This window comes from Geotrypetes seraphini, chromosome 5 (assembly GCF_902459505.1).
Source record: "Geotrypetes seraphini chromosome 5, aGeoSer1.1, whole genome shotgun sequence".
In the NCBI taxonomy this organism is placed as follows: domain Eukaryota; kingdom Metazoa; phylum Chordata; class Amphibia; order Gymnophiona; family Dermophiidae; genus Geotrypetes; species Geotrypetes seraphini.
In genome coordinates, this window is record NC_047088.1 from 182262417 (window position 1) to 182280002 (window position 17586).

The 17586-nt window shown below is 40.3% G+C and overlaps 1 protein-coding gene across 6 annotated transcripts in view; it reads right to left on the reverse strand.

The window, feature by feature from the left end:
- Nucleotides 1-251: 251 nt before the first annotated feature.
- The window catches only part of LOC117360451 (putative methyltransferase DDB_G0268948), a 63843-nt gene continuing 46508 nt past the window's right edge, over nucleotides 252-17586 (reverse strand). For all 6 annotated transcript variants that reach the window (XM_033944208.1, XM_033944207.1, XM_033944209.1 and 3 more), the window contains exons 4-7: nucleotides 12889-13102; nucleotides 5910-6010; nucleotides 3375-3512; nucleotides 252-1228 (exon numbers count right to left, since the gene is read on the reverse strand). In XM_033944208.1, coding sequence (XP_033800099.1) covers nucleotides 1138-1228; nucleotides 3375-3512; nucleotides 5910-6010; nucleotides 12889-13102 — 544 coding nt within the window. In that variant the 3' untranslated portion in view covers nucleotides 252-1137. The remainder of the gene's footprint in view (nucleotides 1229-3374; nucleotides 3513-5909; nucleotides 6011-12888; nucleotides 13103-17586) is intronic.

The window sequence follows — 17586 nt, forward strand, 5'->3', positions numbered from 1 at the left end:
TCTAGCATTTGTTTGGAATCTATAAACAAAACGTTTTTACCCTCTAGAGCAGTGGTCTCAAACTCGCAGCCCAGGGGCCACATGTGGCCCGCCAGGTACTATTTTGAGGCCCTCGGTATGTTTATCATAATCACAAAAGTAAAATAAAACAGTTTCTTGATCTTATGTCTCTCCAGCTATAAATTATAATATTATTATTAAAACTTAGCCAAAAGGAAAGATTTATAAACTATAAAGAGTTTTATCTCATGCAAAATTGTCATTTCTTTAATAAGACATTAACTATTTTTTCTGAGGCCTTCCAAGTACCTACAAATCCTAAATGTGGCCCTGCAAAGGGTTTGAGTTTGAGACCACTGCTCTAGAGTATTACAACATCTACAAGGCCAGGCCAAGAACTCTAGATTTATACTCCAAAAATTATCTTCTTCTAGCCTGGGCTGTTCTAGATAAATCAGGAAATATACACACCGATGAGCCCAAAAATTGCAAAGAACAGAGGCACATACCGGATGACATGATTTAGATTCTTAACTACTGTGATAGAACTCTAGGCTCAAATTACATTTAGCCCAGCAATGATTCAGCAGACAGTGAACACTCAAATAGCTGATCTCGCAATCTGCAATGCTGATATATTCTGTGATGGGTCTATTAAGCTATTTATACAGGAATCTTCCATTATTGGCATTATTTTTGAAAAAAATCCTCAAATTATTGTCCCATGGCATTTTACTGAGAGCACTGTAGTCAATCTGATATTGTAGATGGTTGGAAGTTTTGAAAAATATAATTAAAAACTTTTTTTAAAAGTCTATCCAATTGATTAAATTTTTAGCAACCACTGATACATTAATAAGATTCTTATACACATATCCCTTTTGATTTGTAAAAATTAGTTAGGGTTCAAGATCGCCTCCACATAACAATTGTTACTGTCCTACCTGGGGGATCGGCACTTTAAAAAAAATTATCAGATACTTATTTAAACAGAAAGATATATATATGGTTTTGAATGTTCAAGAACTTGATTGGCTGTTGAGGTAAAAAATCATAGCATTTGTTACAAATGAAAGCTTTGTAAATTAGAATTGTTCCTTCTTATCTTTAACCCTGGAATGTAAATTAGTTTTCTTCTTACAATGGCTTGCAAGCAAGAACACAAAAGTGTTTTGCCCAGATTTCCACTATAGTTTCATTAGAAGTAACTCCCATGACTTCTAGAAATCTGCAAGTAAAAGGAGGAAGAAACATAAGATAAAATTCTTGTCTCAAAAGATCAAAAACTCGTGCCACAACTGAAGCATAAACATTGTCAAGAGATGTTTCAGACAGCATGTCCCCTGGTAATGTGTGAAACTGTGCTGTTAAGATCTTCCTGTTAGAAAACTATCCTCAGCTCTGACAGCCTTCAGACTTTCAGAAAGATTTTAAAGATATGCTTCTGGGGAAGCATATTGCATTTACATTTTAAAATCTATGCATGCTGTTTACCTCTGATTTCAGTAAAGTATAGAAAGATTGGGTTCTGACCTCGATAATCTTCTTTTTTGTAGATGTATCTAGTGGTCCTGAATGCTAGGGTTTTGCATGTGTACCCACAAGTTACTTGCAGAATGCTGTCAATCATTTTTTGAACTCTGTCTCCTTCCCAGGGAGCTATTCCTGCCCCCTCACAGTTTGTACAAAAGCAATCAAGTAGCACTGTAATGACAGACATAACCTGAAGTAGGGAAACGGGGAAAAATCCCTGACAATACAATTCAGTCTGCTCTGTAACAAACATATCCATTAACATTATAACATTCAAATAACTGATCAAAAACAGGTATAAAACTGTGTGCAAACAGCACTAATCTTTGAGCTTGTAGCTACTCGCATGTCCTGCTATCAAGCCATGTGTTAATCATATATAGGCGCTATTAAGAGAATTGCAACTTATGCCTAACATAGGCACCAGTAATGTATGCCAGGGTTTTGCAAGCCTACATTACTGGTGCTTCTGATGAGAATCGCACCTATAGAGGCGCCTAAGATCATCTCCAGCATAAATCACGCCTACTTTGACCTTAGGAGCCATTAGGTGCCTCTGTAGACGCGATTACTGCATCCTTTTTTGAGGGCGCCTACAGGCACCTACATTTTTCTTTTCAATTGGTTTCAATTATTGCACCAATTAAAACAATTACCGTATTTTTCGCTCTATAAGATGCACCTGACCATAAGATGCACCTACCCGTAGAGGAGGGAAAACCAAGAAAAAAAATTCTGAACCAAATGGTGTACCCTGTCCCACCACCCTGCCCTGTACCCTGTCCCCCCTCTGGTGGTCTAGTGGTAGCCGGGACAGGGCACAGGACAGGTCTAGTGTCAGGCCAGGCAGGGACCCCCTCCCCACGGTACCTTTTTTAAATTCCAGCGCTGTATCGGCAGGTAGAACCTCCCCCCTGGTACTTTTTGTTTAATTCCAGTGCTGTATTGGCAGGAGATTTCTGCACTCCTGCCCTTCCCTCTGCTGGATGGCTGCCTCCTGATCTCTTGCAGCAGAGCGGCGCACAAGGCAGGCTTGAGCTTTTCGCACACCTACCTGGTCCTGTACCGCTCCCTGAATTGCTGCCGGGGGAGAAGAGGGGGGTATTCACTCCATAAGATGCACCCTTATTTCCACCCACTTTTTTGGGGAAAAAAGTGAATCTTATGCAGCAAAAAATACGGTAAGTTAGGTGGCGTTAGAGAACATATCGCTGTCTATCTTATGACGCTGTTACTATAATCTGGCCCTAAGTTCAGTTCCCCATCCAGCATACCCAATCCAGATTGCTTCAGCTATCAGTGTCTCATCCCTCCCCCCCCCCCCCATTTGAATCACATGCTCTCCATCTGTCTGTCTTTCTCTTTCCCCATCCAGATTGCACTCTTACTGCCTTCCTGGGTCCTAGTAACAGTCCCTTACAGGCAGTGATAGAAACTGCTGTTTTGCCATGAAGTTGTCTCTACTATCTGCTGGCAGGGAGGCATTAACCCATTCATCTGGACTGGTCTGGCAGAATAAAAAATGCATACGTAGAAAACAGAGCTGAGTACTTTGATCTCATGGTATGGTGTACAACCTTTCATTTTTCCCATCAGAGAAACCTGGTCACTGCAGGTACTTCAAAATGAACTAGTGAACTTGAACCACCCATAAGCACAGTATGAATATTAATTAGTAAGATTCCCCCAGTATCTCCAATGCAGTTCCATTTTAAAGAACAAAGTAGGGGTTATCAGACATTATGGTCTCACAGTAATGGCTGTGCTACCATAATCAGGAATGCTGTAGCAATCTAACCACTCTAGGATTATAGCAACCTTGACTTTATGTTATTAATTACCTTTGTTCAGTCTTTTGTAGGAGTTTCTTTGCTGCCTCGGGGTCAATTTGAAGAAAGGTTTGAAACATGGAGAAAGACTTGACGAGCCCTATCAGGTCTGCAACAGGCATCTGAAACTTATGAACCATCTGGGTAATTCTACAAAGAGAAAAAAGACATAAGCTGTGCTAAGTGTGCAAAAAGCACATTATACTATTTCTTTATTGCTCACAGAGCTAGAAAGCTATTTTAACATTACTAATTTGTTCATTTCAGCAGAGCTAGTTTCTCCTACTTTCAAAAATTCTGATACAAAGTTTCTAGAATAGTTTGTTTTTATATTCCTCAGAAATACACATTAAATCCCCTAACTCTTAAAAAGACTGAAGAGGCATCTCTTTAAGTAGCCAACATATGTCATATTGAACATGTAAAATCTAGCTCAGATTCTACTTAAGAGTTTGTTTTTCCCAGCCCTTAACAATTTAAAATGCATACAACCTGAGCTACTGAATCTTTAGAGACTCCATGTAGGAGTTTATAATATAGACTAAATTAAATAATTTAATAACTCCCTGGAGATGAGAGGTTCCACAGAATTGGAGAAGAGTGGATGTGGTCCCTCAACACAAAAGTTGTGACAAAGAAACTAGAAACTACAGGCTCATTTCGGTTATCGAAAAGTAATGGAAGCATTGCTGAAGGAAAGGATAGTGAATTTCCTAGAATCCAATAGGTTACAAGATCAAAGGCAACATGGTTTTACCAAAGATAAACGGGACCAAGCAAATCCAATTGAATTGACTGGGTGACCAGAGAATTGGATCAAGGACATGCACTAGATGTAATCTACTTAGATTACAGCAAAACCTTTTAACATGATTCCACATAGGAGGCTCTTGAATAAACCTGACAGGCTGGAGTTAGGACCCAAAGTGGTGAAATGGATTAGAAACTGGTTGACAGACAGATGACAGAGGGTGGAGGTTAATGGAATTCACTCAGAGGAAGGAAAGGTGAGTAGTGGAGTGCTACTGATTATCTGGGTAGACTGCTGCAGTCATGGAGTGGTCTAAGGGTGGAATTAGGGTGAGTTCTTAAACTATCCAATTCTAGCAATAATCAGAGCCAGATTCTTTCAAGGTTAGCTTCAAGTCTTTTTACGATATTTTTCATTTAGTGAATGAATTTTGAATCATGTACGTAAATTTGAATTATGTATGAGCTGTTAGGTTTAATATTATTACTCACGATGAACACCGGTTGGGAGAATTTGGCGGGATTAAAAAACCCAGCATAACATGTGTTTAAAGCAGGGGTGCCCATACTTTTTTGGCTTGCGAACTACTTTTAAAATGACCAAGTCAAAATGATCTACCAACAATAACATTTTAAAAAACCCCACAAAGCACACTGTACAAAGAGAAAATGTTAATTATAATTTATATTCAGGGGGTTTTTTCAAAGAGGTCAAGGCAGATGACTTTAAAATATGCAATGTCATCTCAGTAACAACTATACAAAAATAGACAAATATACTCCCTCCCCTTTTACTAAACCACAATAGCGTTTTTTAGTGCAGGGAGCTGTGCTGAATGTCCCATGCTGCTCTCGACGGTCATAGGTTCCCTAAAAAACAGTATTGCGGTTTAGTAAAAGGGGCCATAGTGCAAAATATAGACTCAGATATAAATTCTCATAAGGAACACATTTTGATCACTAAATTGAAAATATAATCATTTTTTCCACCTTTGTTGTCTGATGATTTCATGAGTCTCTGGTTGCATTTTCTTCTTCTGACTGCATCCAATCTTTCTTTCTTCCTCCTGCATGCTTCCTCTCCTCTAGACCTCATTCCAACCAACATCTCTCTCTGTCCCTCCACGAGTCCAACTTTTTCTTCCTCTCTCCCTGCCTGCCCCCTGCCATCCGACACACTCCATTCTCTCCCCTGACTTTTTCTTCCTCTCTTTCTACTGAGAAGGCAGCACTGTTAGTTGGCCAATGGAGGAACAGCAGCTTGTTTAATTCCAGGAAGCATGAAGCTCTGTGTCTTTCACTCTCCCTGCCCCCCCCTCCCCAAGCTACCACCACCACCGAATTCTCCCTGCTTCCCTGACGCATAAAAGCCAGGTCCAGGCAGTCATTACACAAGCCATTACACAAGCAATTCTGGTGTTGGAGAGGAAGTTCTGAGCCAGCCAGGCAGCAACTGGCTGGCCCGGAACTTCCTCTCCGTCAGAATTGACGTCGGGGAGGGGGGGAACGCTTGTGTAATGGCTGCACGGGCCTGGCTTTTGAGCGTTGGGGAAGCAGGGAGAATGCAAAGGCAACATGAGTCTATCGCGGAGCCCGGGATGGGCTCCACAATCGACTCACGTTGCCCTTGCACTCTACTGGTCGATCGTGATCGACCTTTTGGGCACCCCTGGTTTAAAACATGCAATTTCATACAAACCTATTTCTGCAGGTGAAGCACTCCTTAAAAATGATCCTATGACCACTTTTTATAATATCATTTAACTAGAACAAAATGCATTTTTACCGTTTTCTCACCTCTTCTTGTCTGTGTAAGGGATGGCATTAAATATTGCTTCATACTCAGAATAAACTATCTCAGTATTTTTACTTGTATATATAGCCAGGGAATTGTAGCACTGTAAAGACAAAATGCAAAAAACCCCCAATGTATTCAGATTGCTCTGTCACAGAATTCAACTTTATGCATTACTCTTCCATGCCTGCTGATAAAAGTTTAGTAGCATGGTAGCTATTTCACTGCTTTGGTTATATAATGGCTTTTGTAAGCTAATGAAATGGTTTCTCAGCACAACCTTATACCAAAAAAATTTCTTTTCCACATATTAGCATGCACCAAAACATCTTTGAAAAAGAAATTCGCTTCAGTGCATGTGCAACACTGAACGAAGCTTCCTTCCAAACCTCTGCATCCTTGAAACACAAACTGGGTACAAAAAGAAGCTGTAGTCTGGAGAGCCATCTGGGACTCCTCTTGGCAAAACTGCTGTTCCAGTGAATGCAAGAAAGGAAGCCGTCATTTATATGCCACCAGCCTTCCTCTGCAACCCAAGAGGAGTGTTATAGTAGGCATGGGACTGAGAGAAGTTCCTTTCTTGCATGTGAAACCATAGCAGTTTTACTGGGTACAGTTAGATCTTGAATATGGTCTTGCCCAGTTGAGAGGAGGCAATATTTTCTCCACATGTTAAGCTTTTAGGGATGGAGATCTGATAAGTTCTGATCCAGGGCATCAGAACACGGGCAGGGTCAGCACAGAGGCGGTTCTGAACACAGGCAGTTCTGAACACAGGCCAGGTCAGCACACTGTGCGAATCTAGGCCTGTGTGCGGATCTGAGGCCCTGTTTCTCATTCCCTCTCCCTCCTGCCACTATAAATTCTAAGCAAGGACAAGGTTTGCACCTTGTGACAGAATGCTGAGGCATTCCTCCTCCCTTCCTGTCACATATTAACCTGACACACATTTACCCTTATTCCTTATCTTGTTTATGCATCCCTTATATGGGCAACAATCAGACGTTGCCTGAGCAGGCACTGACTTAAGGCTAATCAAGAAAGCTTAAGGAGTATGCATTATAACCTTTGGACTGTCACATGCTATAGTAAGATTTGAGACATATCAGAAATGTATATATTGGGAATCACTTTATTATTAACCATTATATGTATTCAGATGTCATTTGAGATAGTAACTTTGAGAATCACATGAAATATGTAAACAATGTATTGCCTTGGTCTAATCCTCACTGTAAATGCATTATGACATTATAACCTTGTAGAGCATTAGCTAAGTAATTAATGGAACTATGATTCTCAATAAAAGGGGGAGAGACCATCCATTTAGGTCACCTCATCCCATTCTGAGCCTTGTGTGTGCAGCATCATTCCTACATAAGCTTGTTTTCCATGCAGCATAGTCCTTTTCTGCAATTAATGGCAATATACATGCATTTAAAAGTATGTCAGCCACATGCATAGGAGGCAGCTTTATGGGTATAGTGAGTGTTGAGCACCCCCAATATTGAGCAAACTCCATCACTGTGTTCAGATAGGGGTAGCCTAGTGGTTAGAGCTGCTGCCTCAGTACCCTGAGATTGTGGGATTGATCCCAGCACCACTCCTTGTGATCCTGCGAATCCTGCGTAAGTCACTTAACCCTCCACTGCCCCAGGTACATAGTTAGATTGTGAGCCACTAGGACAGATAGGGAAAATGCCTAGCGTACCTGATTACTATTCAATGTAAACTGGTTAGGATATAAGTGGTACATAAGTAAATAATTTGTGTTTGGCACCACTTATCATTTTGAAATTTTAGAGCTTATGGCTACATGCAGGTACTCTTGGGATCATATTTTAGGCAGAGTCAGGAAAGGAAGATGAGAGGGGTGGGAGAAAAAAGAAGGAATCAGATACAAAGGGATAAGGTTCAAGATTCAGCTTTATTTAATATATCTAATCTAATCTAATCTAAACCTTAAGTTTATATACCGCATCATCTCCATGAGAATGGAGCTCGACATGGTTTACAAGAACTTAAAATAGTGGGTAGAGAAGAAGAAAAAGGATTACATGAACTTATGTGTAGAAGGGGGGAGAGAAAGGGGGGAAGGATAGAGCTACAATTTGCTGAAAAGCCAGGTTTTCAGTTGTTTGCGGAATATATCACAAATAAAGCTATTAAAAATACAGAAGGAAAGTTAATAGAATCAGGGACTAAAGAGATACAAAAGGAGAGCTAGGTTACAATTTCAGCTTAACCTTAAAGACACAAAAGGAAGGAGGAAGAGACATTCAAATACAACACAAGTGTAGTGCATATCAGGGCTTTATGAAAGAGGGCAATCTAACAGTAACACGAACCTGTCAGGAATCCTTCAAGTGTTGTTAAATGCCTAATTGAAAAAGGACATTTTTAGGGCCACCAAAAAATTCTTAAATGAAAGTTCTAACTGAAAGTTGAGGGCCACGGAATTCCAAAGCCTAGGAGCAATAACGGAAAAGTGGATCTAGCTTGGTGGGAGTGAATTGGTTACCTCTCATACCCAACCCCCCTCCCCCATACCTTGTCATTCATCCTCTCCGTCTCATACATCATACCCCTGGGGGGGCTGGGAGCGGGAGGGGGGTATATTTTTTGTTTTGGTATTATTCCTGATGGTAATGATGGATGGGGGAGGGAATTTTTATCTTTTGTATAGATACTGATTGATTATAAGTGCTTGGTTGATTATCATTATTTGTATATAAATTGTATTGTACTTTTTGTTGGCATTAAAAACTAAATAAAGTTCAAACAGCATTGTGCACTCCAGGAGCTGGATCTGGAAGCCTATTTTTTAAAAAGACACATATATGTCTATGTTGCCTTTGTAAAATACTAAATAAACAACCTCTTGTATATATCACACTAGATAATAAAAGAGAAGAGACACTGAGCAAGAAATTACTAAATAAATATTTTTAAGTGAAAGATAGAACTTCAGTAATTTCAACAGTAGCCACTGCTTAAACAACCACATGTGGGAAAAATACTGTAATCAAGTGCTGCAATTACATCATAAATGTTCTCTCCCTATTTTATGCACTTATTTCTTGTGAAAATTATGTGTCATGTGTCAATAAAACAAAAATAGTGTCTCAATTTCTCTTTACTCCGTGTTCATTCTCTGTAAGAATAGCCCTGAAAGACCAATGTCCAACAAAAACTGGCTGTTCAAACAAGAACGTTAGTGCTCAGCATCTACTGGCATCCGTTATTTAAACCAAAGAACTTATCTGAATGCTGACTTGTAGTGAAAACACTATACATAAATATTCTTCAACAGTCAGCTTTATTATTTAGACAAGAGACAACTTCCTTCACAGGTTCTGATAGATTTTCTTATGGAGTTAGCTCAATTGACATTGGCAAACAATTATTTTGTATTTCAAGGTAAATGTTATCTCCAGACACACGATGTGGCCATGGGTACGGCTATGGTCCCAAGTGTAGCCAATCTGTACATCTCTGAATTTGAAGAACTATTTTTGTATCCTTCACGATAGATCTCCCATGTTAAAGCATGGCATTGATCCATAGATAGATACTCTCAAGCAAGAAAGGATGCCCAAAAATATATGCACACTTCAATTACATCCAAATGCTAACCCAGTACTCCAGATAATTATTCATTAAAACATGGAGAAAAGACCTCAGTGTCCAGAGGTGCTATACAATTGCTACCCAAATAGACAAACTGATCTCAAAATATCCACTTTGAGACGAGCAGACATATCACTGGTCAAAAACTCCAAGATAAGTGGAAAAAATTCAAAGAATATCATACACTGTTTTATAGTTTCACCAAAAAAAAAAATCACACTATCTTTAAAATGTAGAATTCTCAATGATCTTCAAAGTAGTACTGGGATGTAGAAGAGGGACCAAAACCGCACAGTGGAGCGTGATCCAACCACACAGCGGCTACAAACTCTTCACCGCTGGTAATAAACCCTACAGTTTCCAACAGGGTTCCCTGTTTCACAACAGAGCTTCATCAGGGAATTGAGCGTAAGTAAACGCACTTCACCTCTTATCTGTTCATCTCAAAGTGGATATTTTGAGATCAGTTTGTCTATTTGGGTAGCAATTGTATAGCACCCTTATTAGACACTGAGGTCTTTTCTCCATGTTTTAATGAATAATTATCTGAAGTACTGGGAAAGTATTTGGATGCAACTGAAGTATGCATATATTGATCCATAGATGACATCTTGTGGTATGGTCTGATTCTTTAGACAATTTCCAACATTTTTTGACTTGGCTAAACTCTTTGGATGTTAATCTTCAATTTACATTTCTTGTTGAGATCTCATTTTTAGATGTATTAGTTGTCAAACGGGACAACTCTTTACATATTACAGTAGGCACAAAAACTGTAGACAAGAATAATTATTTGCAGTGTGGGAGTTGTCATCCTCAACGCTTACAATAGGACAATCCTTGAGAATTAGAAAGATTTGTTCCGCAATGAGTTTAAAATTCAGGCTAACAAATAAACAAAAAATTTTAAGCTAAAAGGTATCCTTTACATGCTACCTACCAACAATGCTTATAATCGAGCCCTATATGCTAACAGAGATTTGCTACTTCAGTATAAAAATACTCATACAATGGATAAACAAGTTTGTGTATTAAATCACTCGATTTTATCCCATAAGGTGGCACAAATTATTAAATGACACTGGCACATTTTACAATTACATTCAGTGTTCCATAGAGGTCCTTGCATAGCTTTTACTCATTGAAGAAATAAACGAGATCATTACAACAGAAATGAATCACCCCAGAATTCAGGGCAGACATTCCTCATGTGGTCATTGCCAATTTTGTGCTACAATGAGTACTATGATAAAATGATCTCATCCTGGAAGTGGTCGCAGATACAAATTAAAGAATATCACATGCGACCCTAAATATGTTATTGTGTGTCCTTGTAATAAGTGTTATGTGGGGCGTACGTCTAGAACTATCAGAACATGACTTATTGAACATAGGAGCAAACTCAGTACTCAATCTTTGTCTGCCACTATGGTGCCTCATTTTTTGGAACATGGTCATACATTTTTAGATATCAAGTGGCATATTATTGAACGGGTTTCCCCTCCCATTAGAGGTGGGGATTACAACCGAAGTCTGGCATACAGAGAACAATTTTGGATACACACAATTCACACAGTCAGACCAGTTGGCTTGAATGAGTGGTATTTGATATTGTAAAGTAGTGGCGGGTTGGAGGGTTTTAATTAATTTATTACCCATTTAAAATGTTATTTTATTTATTACCCATTTAAAATGTTATTTGAATTAGGGCATATGTATCTGAAGTAATCATATAATTGTATATTTTCTAGTGCCCTTATCAACACAGATTCAAAAGAACAATTTATTTTTTTGTTCTTCATACATAAAGTTTTTGAGGGGAATGATGTCATCACATCCCTGACATTAGATCTCTGGCATTTTTTGCAGAGTTTCATTCGCATAAAGGAAGGGGATCAACTCTCACTGGGTAAGCCCTGTTTCATATTTGAGGATTTTGATCCCGATGCTTTACATGAGCTTTCAATCAGTTCCCAAAGCAGATTTTCAAAATGAGTTGCTTGTCAGACTTATTAACTACAAGTCAGCATTCAGATAGGTTCTTTGGTTTAAATGATGGATACCAGTAGACACTGAGCACAAACATTTTGTTTGAACAGCCAGTTTTGTTGGACATTGGTCTTTCAGGGCTACTCTTACAGAGAACGGACATGGAACAAAGAGAAATAGAGACACTATTTTTGTTTTATGGACACATAAGAGTGCACAAAATAGAGAGCGAGAACATTTATGATGTAATTGCAGCACTTGCTTATTGGGAATTTTTCCCACATGCAGTTGTTTGAACAGTGGGTACTGCTGAAATTACTGAAGTTCTCTCCACTTAAAAATATTTTTTTAGTGATTCCTTGCTCAGTGTCTCTTCTCTTTTAGTATCTACTACTACTCCTCTTACTAGTAATTACAGTCAAACCTCGTTTTGCGAATGTTTTGCGAGCACCCCCCCTCGAGAACCAGCATCGCTCCCCCCCTCAAACCAGAACCCCCCGCCCGCCCGAACAGAAGCTTTACCCCATCTGTCACCAGCACTCAGCCCACAGGACATGACGGAGAATGAAGATCCTGCCCCTTGCCTGGGCCTTGAGCATCTGCGCATGCTCAAGGCCTTCTGGCTCTCGCTGTCTCCGAGATTCTCGGAGATCTCCTAGAATCTCGGAGAGAGCGAGAGACAGAAGGCCTTGAGCATGCGCAGATGCTCAAGGCCCAGGCAAGAGGCAGGATCTTCGTTCACTGGCACATCCTGTGGGCTGCATGCCAGTGCCAGATGGGGTAAGGCTTCTGCTCGGTTCTCTTAATTCCCCTTACCCAGTTCAGCATCTCTCCTTCCTCCCTCCTCCACGTGCCTCTAGATTCTAGATTCTGAAAAAGTAGGCTCACCTCTTACAAATAACTATTTCATATATCATTTTTAATTAATTAAATTCTGTTGTGGTGATCTGCTTCTCTGTCAGGCCTGCCACTCTTTAATGCCCATGTCCTGCATCCTACCAATCATTGTAGCTCAACCTTGAGATGTAAAAACTCCAAACAAACAATAAGACCCAAACTCAAACAGCAGCCCCCCCCCCCAACCTAGATTTAAAAGGATGATTCTTTGTTTCCTGCCTCTTCCCTTGCTTTTTAGAGGGGGAACAAAAATTCTGTGATTCTCTTGTACTTTGGTGTGATGGGACATATACACCATTATGTGTGTTGTCTTAAAATTAATAATTACAGGGATTTGAGACAAAAACCCTCATAAGGGCATTATCCTATTTGCAAAAGACCAAGTGAAAAATGAATGGCAGAATGAAGACTGCAGCTAGCAGTGTTAATTCTGTGTCTCAAGATGATGTGTTTGCTTGCTCTCACCTCAGTAAAGATGGCCGTCAGCTTGCTAGCACAGTCCTTGTAATGCACTTCCATACATGCTTGATAGCAGTAGAGAGCCATACAGCCACTAGGCTTAAGAATTCGATCTACCTCCTTCAAAAACTTTTCAATGTTGAACCAATGGGCAGCTGCAGCAGCAGTAACAAGATCGACTGAGCTGTCTTCAAATGGAAGCTCCTCGGCAGGAGAGACACTAAAATAATGTAAGAGGATGGGCAAGAAGAACTTGATTATCGCTATGTTCCATACCGCAAGTTAAGATTTGTTTTCTTTTCATCAATTCTTCAAGACATAACATCCAGATTTCATATAAAAAAAAAAAAAAATGAACCTATTCCACAGCTTCTTTTAAATTCAATTTTAACTTGTTAAAGAACAAAAAAAGATAAATAAATTGGATTTGACACATAGTTTAAAAAAAATAAATACCCGTACAAACCATAAGGAAACATATTTCTTTAGTCACATCACAGGAAAAGATCAGGTTAGCTATAGCAGAAATAATACAAAACACTCAAAATTGCATTTAGGGGGTACAATTATCCTTTATACTCCATCTCGTCCTCTATGTTTGATTCTCCCCTAGACTTGCTCATTATGAGTCCACACATAATAGGCCCTATTTTTTCCTGTCTCCTTCATTGTGAAACAATCTTCACCCATAGCTTCGTGCTGGCTGCTGAGCTTGTGTTTCCAAAATTCAAATCATTACTGAAGGCTTACTTTTTTCAACTTGCTTTTAATACCCCACTCTCACTGTTGACCTGTTGATTATGGAGTGTGGGGCTGGGAATGAGAACGGCATATATGGCTCAGTTTCTGTGGATCCTTGTATAACTGGTTTTTACTTGAGTGTTTGATTTAACCTCTGTCTGGTTTTCACTTGAGTGTTTGATTTAACCTATGTCCTTTTATAAATGGTGTTCCTTTTCATATGATGATTTTATATTTTTTGTAAGCTGCTTTGACCATTTTGCATTTGTGGGATATCAAATATTCAATAAACAAATATAAATATACTATTCAGCTCATGGAGGTCAGTGGTTTTTAAGCTGCTGAAAACTGCGGGCTGAATTAAGTCCAGATAGTCAATGCCGGGCCATGTCCAGGCTCTGGCACTAAATATCCAGGCACATGTGGTTACATATAAGAATATAAGAATAGCCTTACTGGGTCAGACCAATGGTCCATCTAGCCCAATAGCCCATCCAGGTCCCTCATACCTGGCCAAAACCCAAAAAGAGTAGCAACATTCCTTGCTATCAATCCAGGGCAAATAGTGACTTCTCCCATATGTGTCTCAATAACAGACTATGGAATTTTCCTCCAGGAAATTGTCCAAACCGTTCTTAAAGCCAGCTACACTATCTGGCATTGCGTTCCAGAGCTTAACTATTCTCTGAGGGAAAAAATATTTCTTCCTATTGGTTTTAAAAGTATTTCCCTGTAACTTCATCGAGTGTCCCCCTAGTCTTTGTAATTTTTGATGGAGTGAAAAATCGATCCACTTGAACCCGCTCTACTCCACTCAGGATTTTGTAGACTTCAGTCATATCTCCCCTCAGCTATCTCTTTTCCAAGCAGAAGAGCCCTAAGTTTTTTAGTCTTTCCTCATATGAGGAGTTCCATCCCCTTTATCATCTTAGTCGCTCTTCTTCACCCAGAAGGTTAAATGGGCACCAGCTGACATTCAGACCAGTGTCCAGTTCGCTTAGTGGATAAGGTCAGGACAACCTTTTTGCTTTCCTAGCTTTACCCGCTTACTTAGTTAGTTAGCGGACTAATTATCACTGCTAAGTGGGTATGTGCCAGGTCCACCCCTTGAACTAAGTGGACAGTGCCATGGTAGTCAGAGGCTTAAAAGTGCTGCTGAATACTGGAGAATAGCCAACTCAATGGGGTTTAACCTGGCAGGAGCCTCTCCTAATAAGTTTTAAGTCTACATTAGTGTCTTAACAATGCCTGCCCATTAATTCCATCCCTACTTTTGCCCTACAAAAAAAAAAAAAATTCCCCAAATGACTTGGATCCACAAAATTGTTAAGAATTATTCTGACAATGAAATAAGCACTTACAAGGAAATTTAAGAAAGTAAATAGTAGACCTTATAGCCAGAACCCTAGCTTTAAGGGAATGGAAGGACTTGCACTGCATCTGGGTAACTCAGTAGATGCCAAGAAGACAGAAACTTTTTGATCACAAAAAAATACATAATTTTTCTGAATTGCTCCTTAGCTTTTTATTGTAAACTAGTATTTAAGCCCGTTACACTAACGGGTGCTGGATGTCTTTATGTCTGATTTTTTTTTTTTTTTTGTCTCTCTCTCTCCCTGGACGCTGTCTGTCTGTCATTCTTTGTGTCTGTGTCTCTCCCTGGTCCCCTGTCTGTGCGTCTTTCTTTCTGTCTGTCTCCCTGGCCCTCCTGCTTGCCAAAGCAGCCCCCTTTCCCTCTTCCCCTGTTGTGCAATGCCTGCCCTTCTATTCCTCCCCCTCATGATTGCTGTCTGCCCCCAGCACACCCCTCCCCCCAAAGCAGCCCCCTTTCCCTCTCCCTCTGGCCCCCTGTTGTGCCATGCCTGTCTGCTCCGTGGCCACCTTCTGTTTCCCCCACCCCCCATGATTGCTGTCTGCACTCAGCACAACCCTCCCACCAAAACAGCCCCCTTTCCTGCCTGCTCCATAGCTCTTCTTTTTTTGCTTCCCCTCCCGTTCTTCCCCTCCCTCCATCCATCCATGGTTCCTGCCGCCGCCGCCGCTCCTGTTCAAAGCGGCCTGCTTAGGTTCGTGGCCAGCTGTAGCAAACCTCGCAGGCCACTCTCCATATGGTAGCATGTTCCCTCTGATGCGATCGCGTCAGACGGAACGTGCTCCATGTGGAGAGTGGCGTGCGAGGTTCGCTACAGCCGGCTGCGAACCTCAGCAGGCCGTTTCAAACAGGAGCGGCAGCGGTTGGAGCGGGAGGGGGGAGTCGTCGACGTGTTCCCTACCGGACACTGCCGCCGCCAGCGCTGCTCCACACCGCCTTCATCCTGCTGTGGCAGCCGCCCCCTCCCCCGGAGCGACTCCGACCTCTACCGGGCCCTCCAGTAGCTCACACTGCAGAGGCTGTGGTGACGTAAAACGTGCGCATGCGCACTCGTATTTCCGCGACGGATCAGGGAACACGACTTTTGAGTGCGCATGTGCGGCCTAGCATTTTATTATATTAGATGTGAACACATTTATTTAAAAATTCACAAGACATTTTGCAAACTAAGTACTAAAGATACTGAACTGATATTAGAAAGAGAGATGGCATCAGCTATGTCCCATTTCTATACTGGGACAGGTGATAATGAAATTTAATTTTTCTTGTACATTTATATGGAAAAACAGAAGCAAAATAATTCTCTTTTACATTCCTCTGTATTTTTCGATGATTTTCTATAACCTCATAGCTGACTCAGATTCAGGTGCTTTCACTAGCGTCAAAGCTCCATTCCTTACAGAAAAATCTGCCCTTTGGAGGTGACATCTACTGAGTCATAGACTGCTCAACAGAAGGTAGTATTGCTTTTAGATCCATTATGTCTGCTTATTTCAAACTGCAAAATTTCTCATCAGTCGTATTTCCTGCAGTCAGCTATAGTGGCTGGAGAGAGATAGTATAACCCTCTCTAGCTGTACTGCTATAAAGGTAGATAAAGACAAAAATGGGGTACTTGCTAAATTACTGCTACAGAAACACTGTTTTAATTCAAAAGTTTTACAGCCTGCTTTACAAAGTCACACAGCAATAGCCCCGAAACCCTTTAAATCTCTATGGGCTTTGGGGCTGTTGCTGCGCGGCAGCTGCTAGCGCAACTTTGTAAAACAGACTCTTAATTTCCAAATTTTTTACTGATTACATTAAGTAATATGTAATTAATAATTCTAAACTGCAAGACAAATGTGAAAAGACACTTCAGGGCAGTGGTCTCAAACTCACGACCCGGGGGGCCACATGAAGCCCGCCAGGTACTATTTTGAGGCCCTCGGTATGTTTACCATAATCACAAAAGTAAAATAAAACAGTTTCTTGATCATATGTCTCTTTAGCTATAAATTACAATATTATTATTAAGACTTAGCCAAAAGGAAAGATTTATAAACTATAGAGTTTTTTTTACCTCATGCAAAATTGTCATTTCTTTAATAAGATATTAACTATTTTTTTCTGAGGCCCTCCAAGTACCTACAAATCCAAAATGTGGTCCTGCAAAGGGTTTGAGTTTTGAGACCACTGCTTCAGGGCCACAGCATCACTCCATGGTGTGGCCTCACCTTGAGTATTACGTTCAATTTTGGTCACTGTAGCTCAAAAAAGATATAGTGGAGTTAGGAAAGGTTCAAAGAAGAGTTACCAAGACAATAAAGGGGATGGAACTCCTCTCATATGAGGAAAGGCTAAAGAGATGAGGGCTCTTCAGCATGGGAAAAAAGACAGCTGAAGAGAGATATGAACAAGGTCTACAAAATCCTGAATGGAGTAGAAAGGGTACACATTTTTTTCACTCTATCAAAAAATTACAAAAACTTGGGGACACTCAAAAGTTACATTGAAATAATTTTAAAACCAATAGGAGGAAATATTTTTTCACTCAAAGAATAGTTAAGCTCTGGAACTTGTTGCCAGAGGATGTGACAACAGCAGTTAAC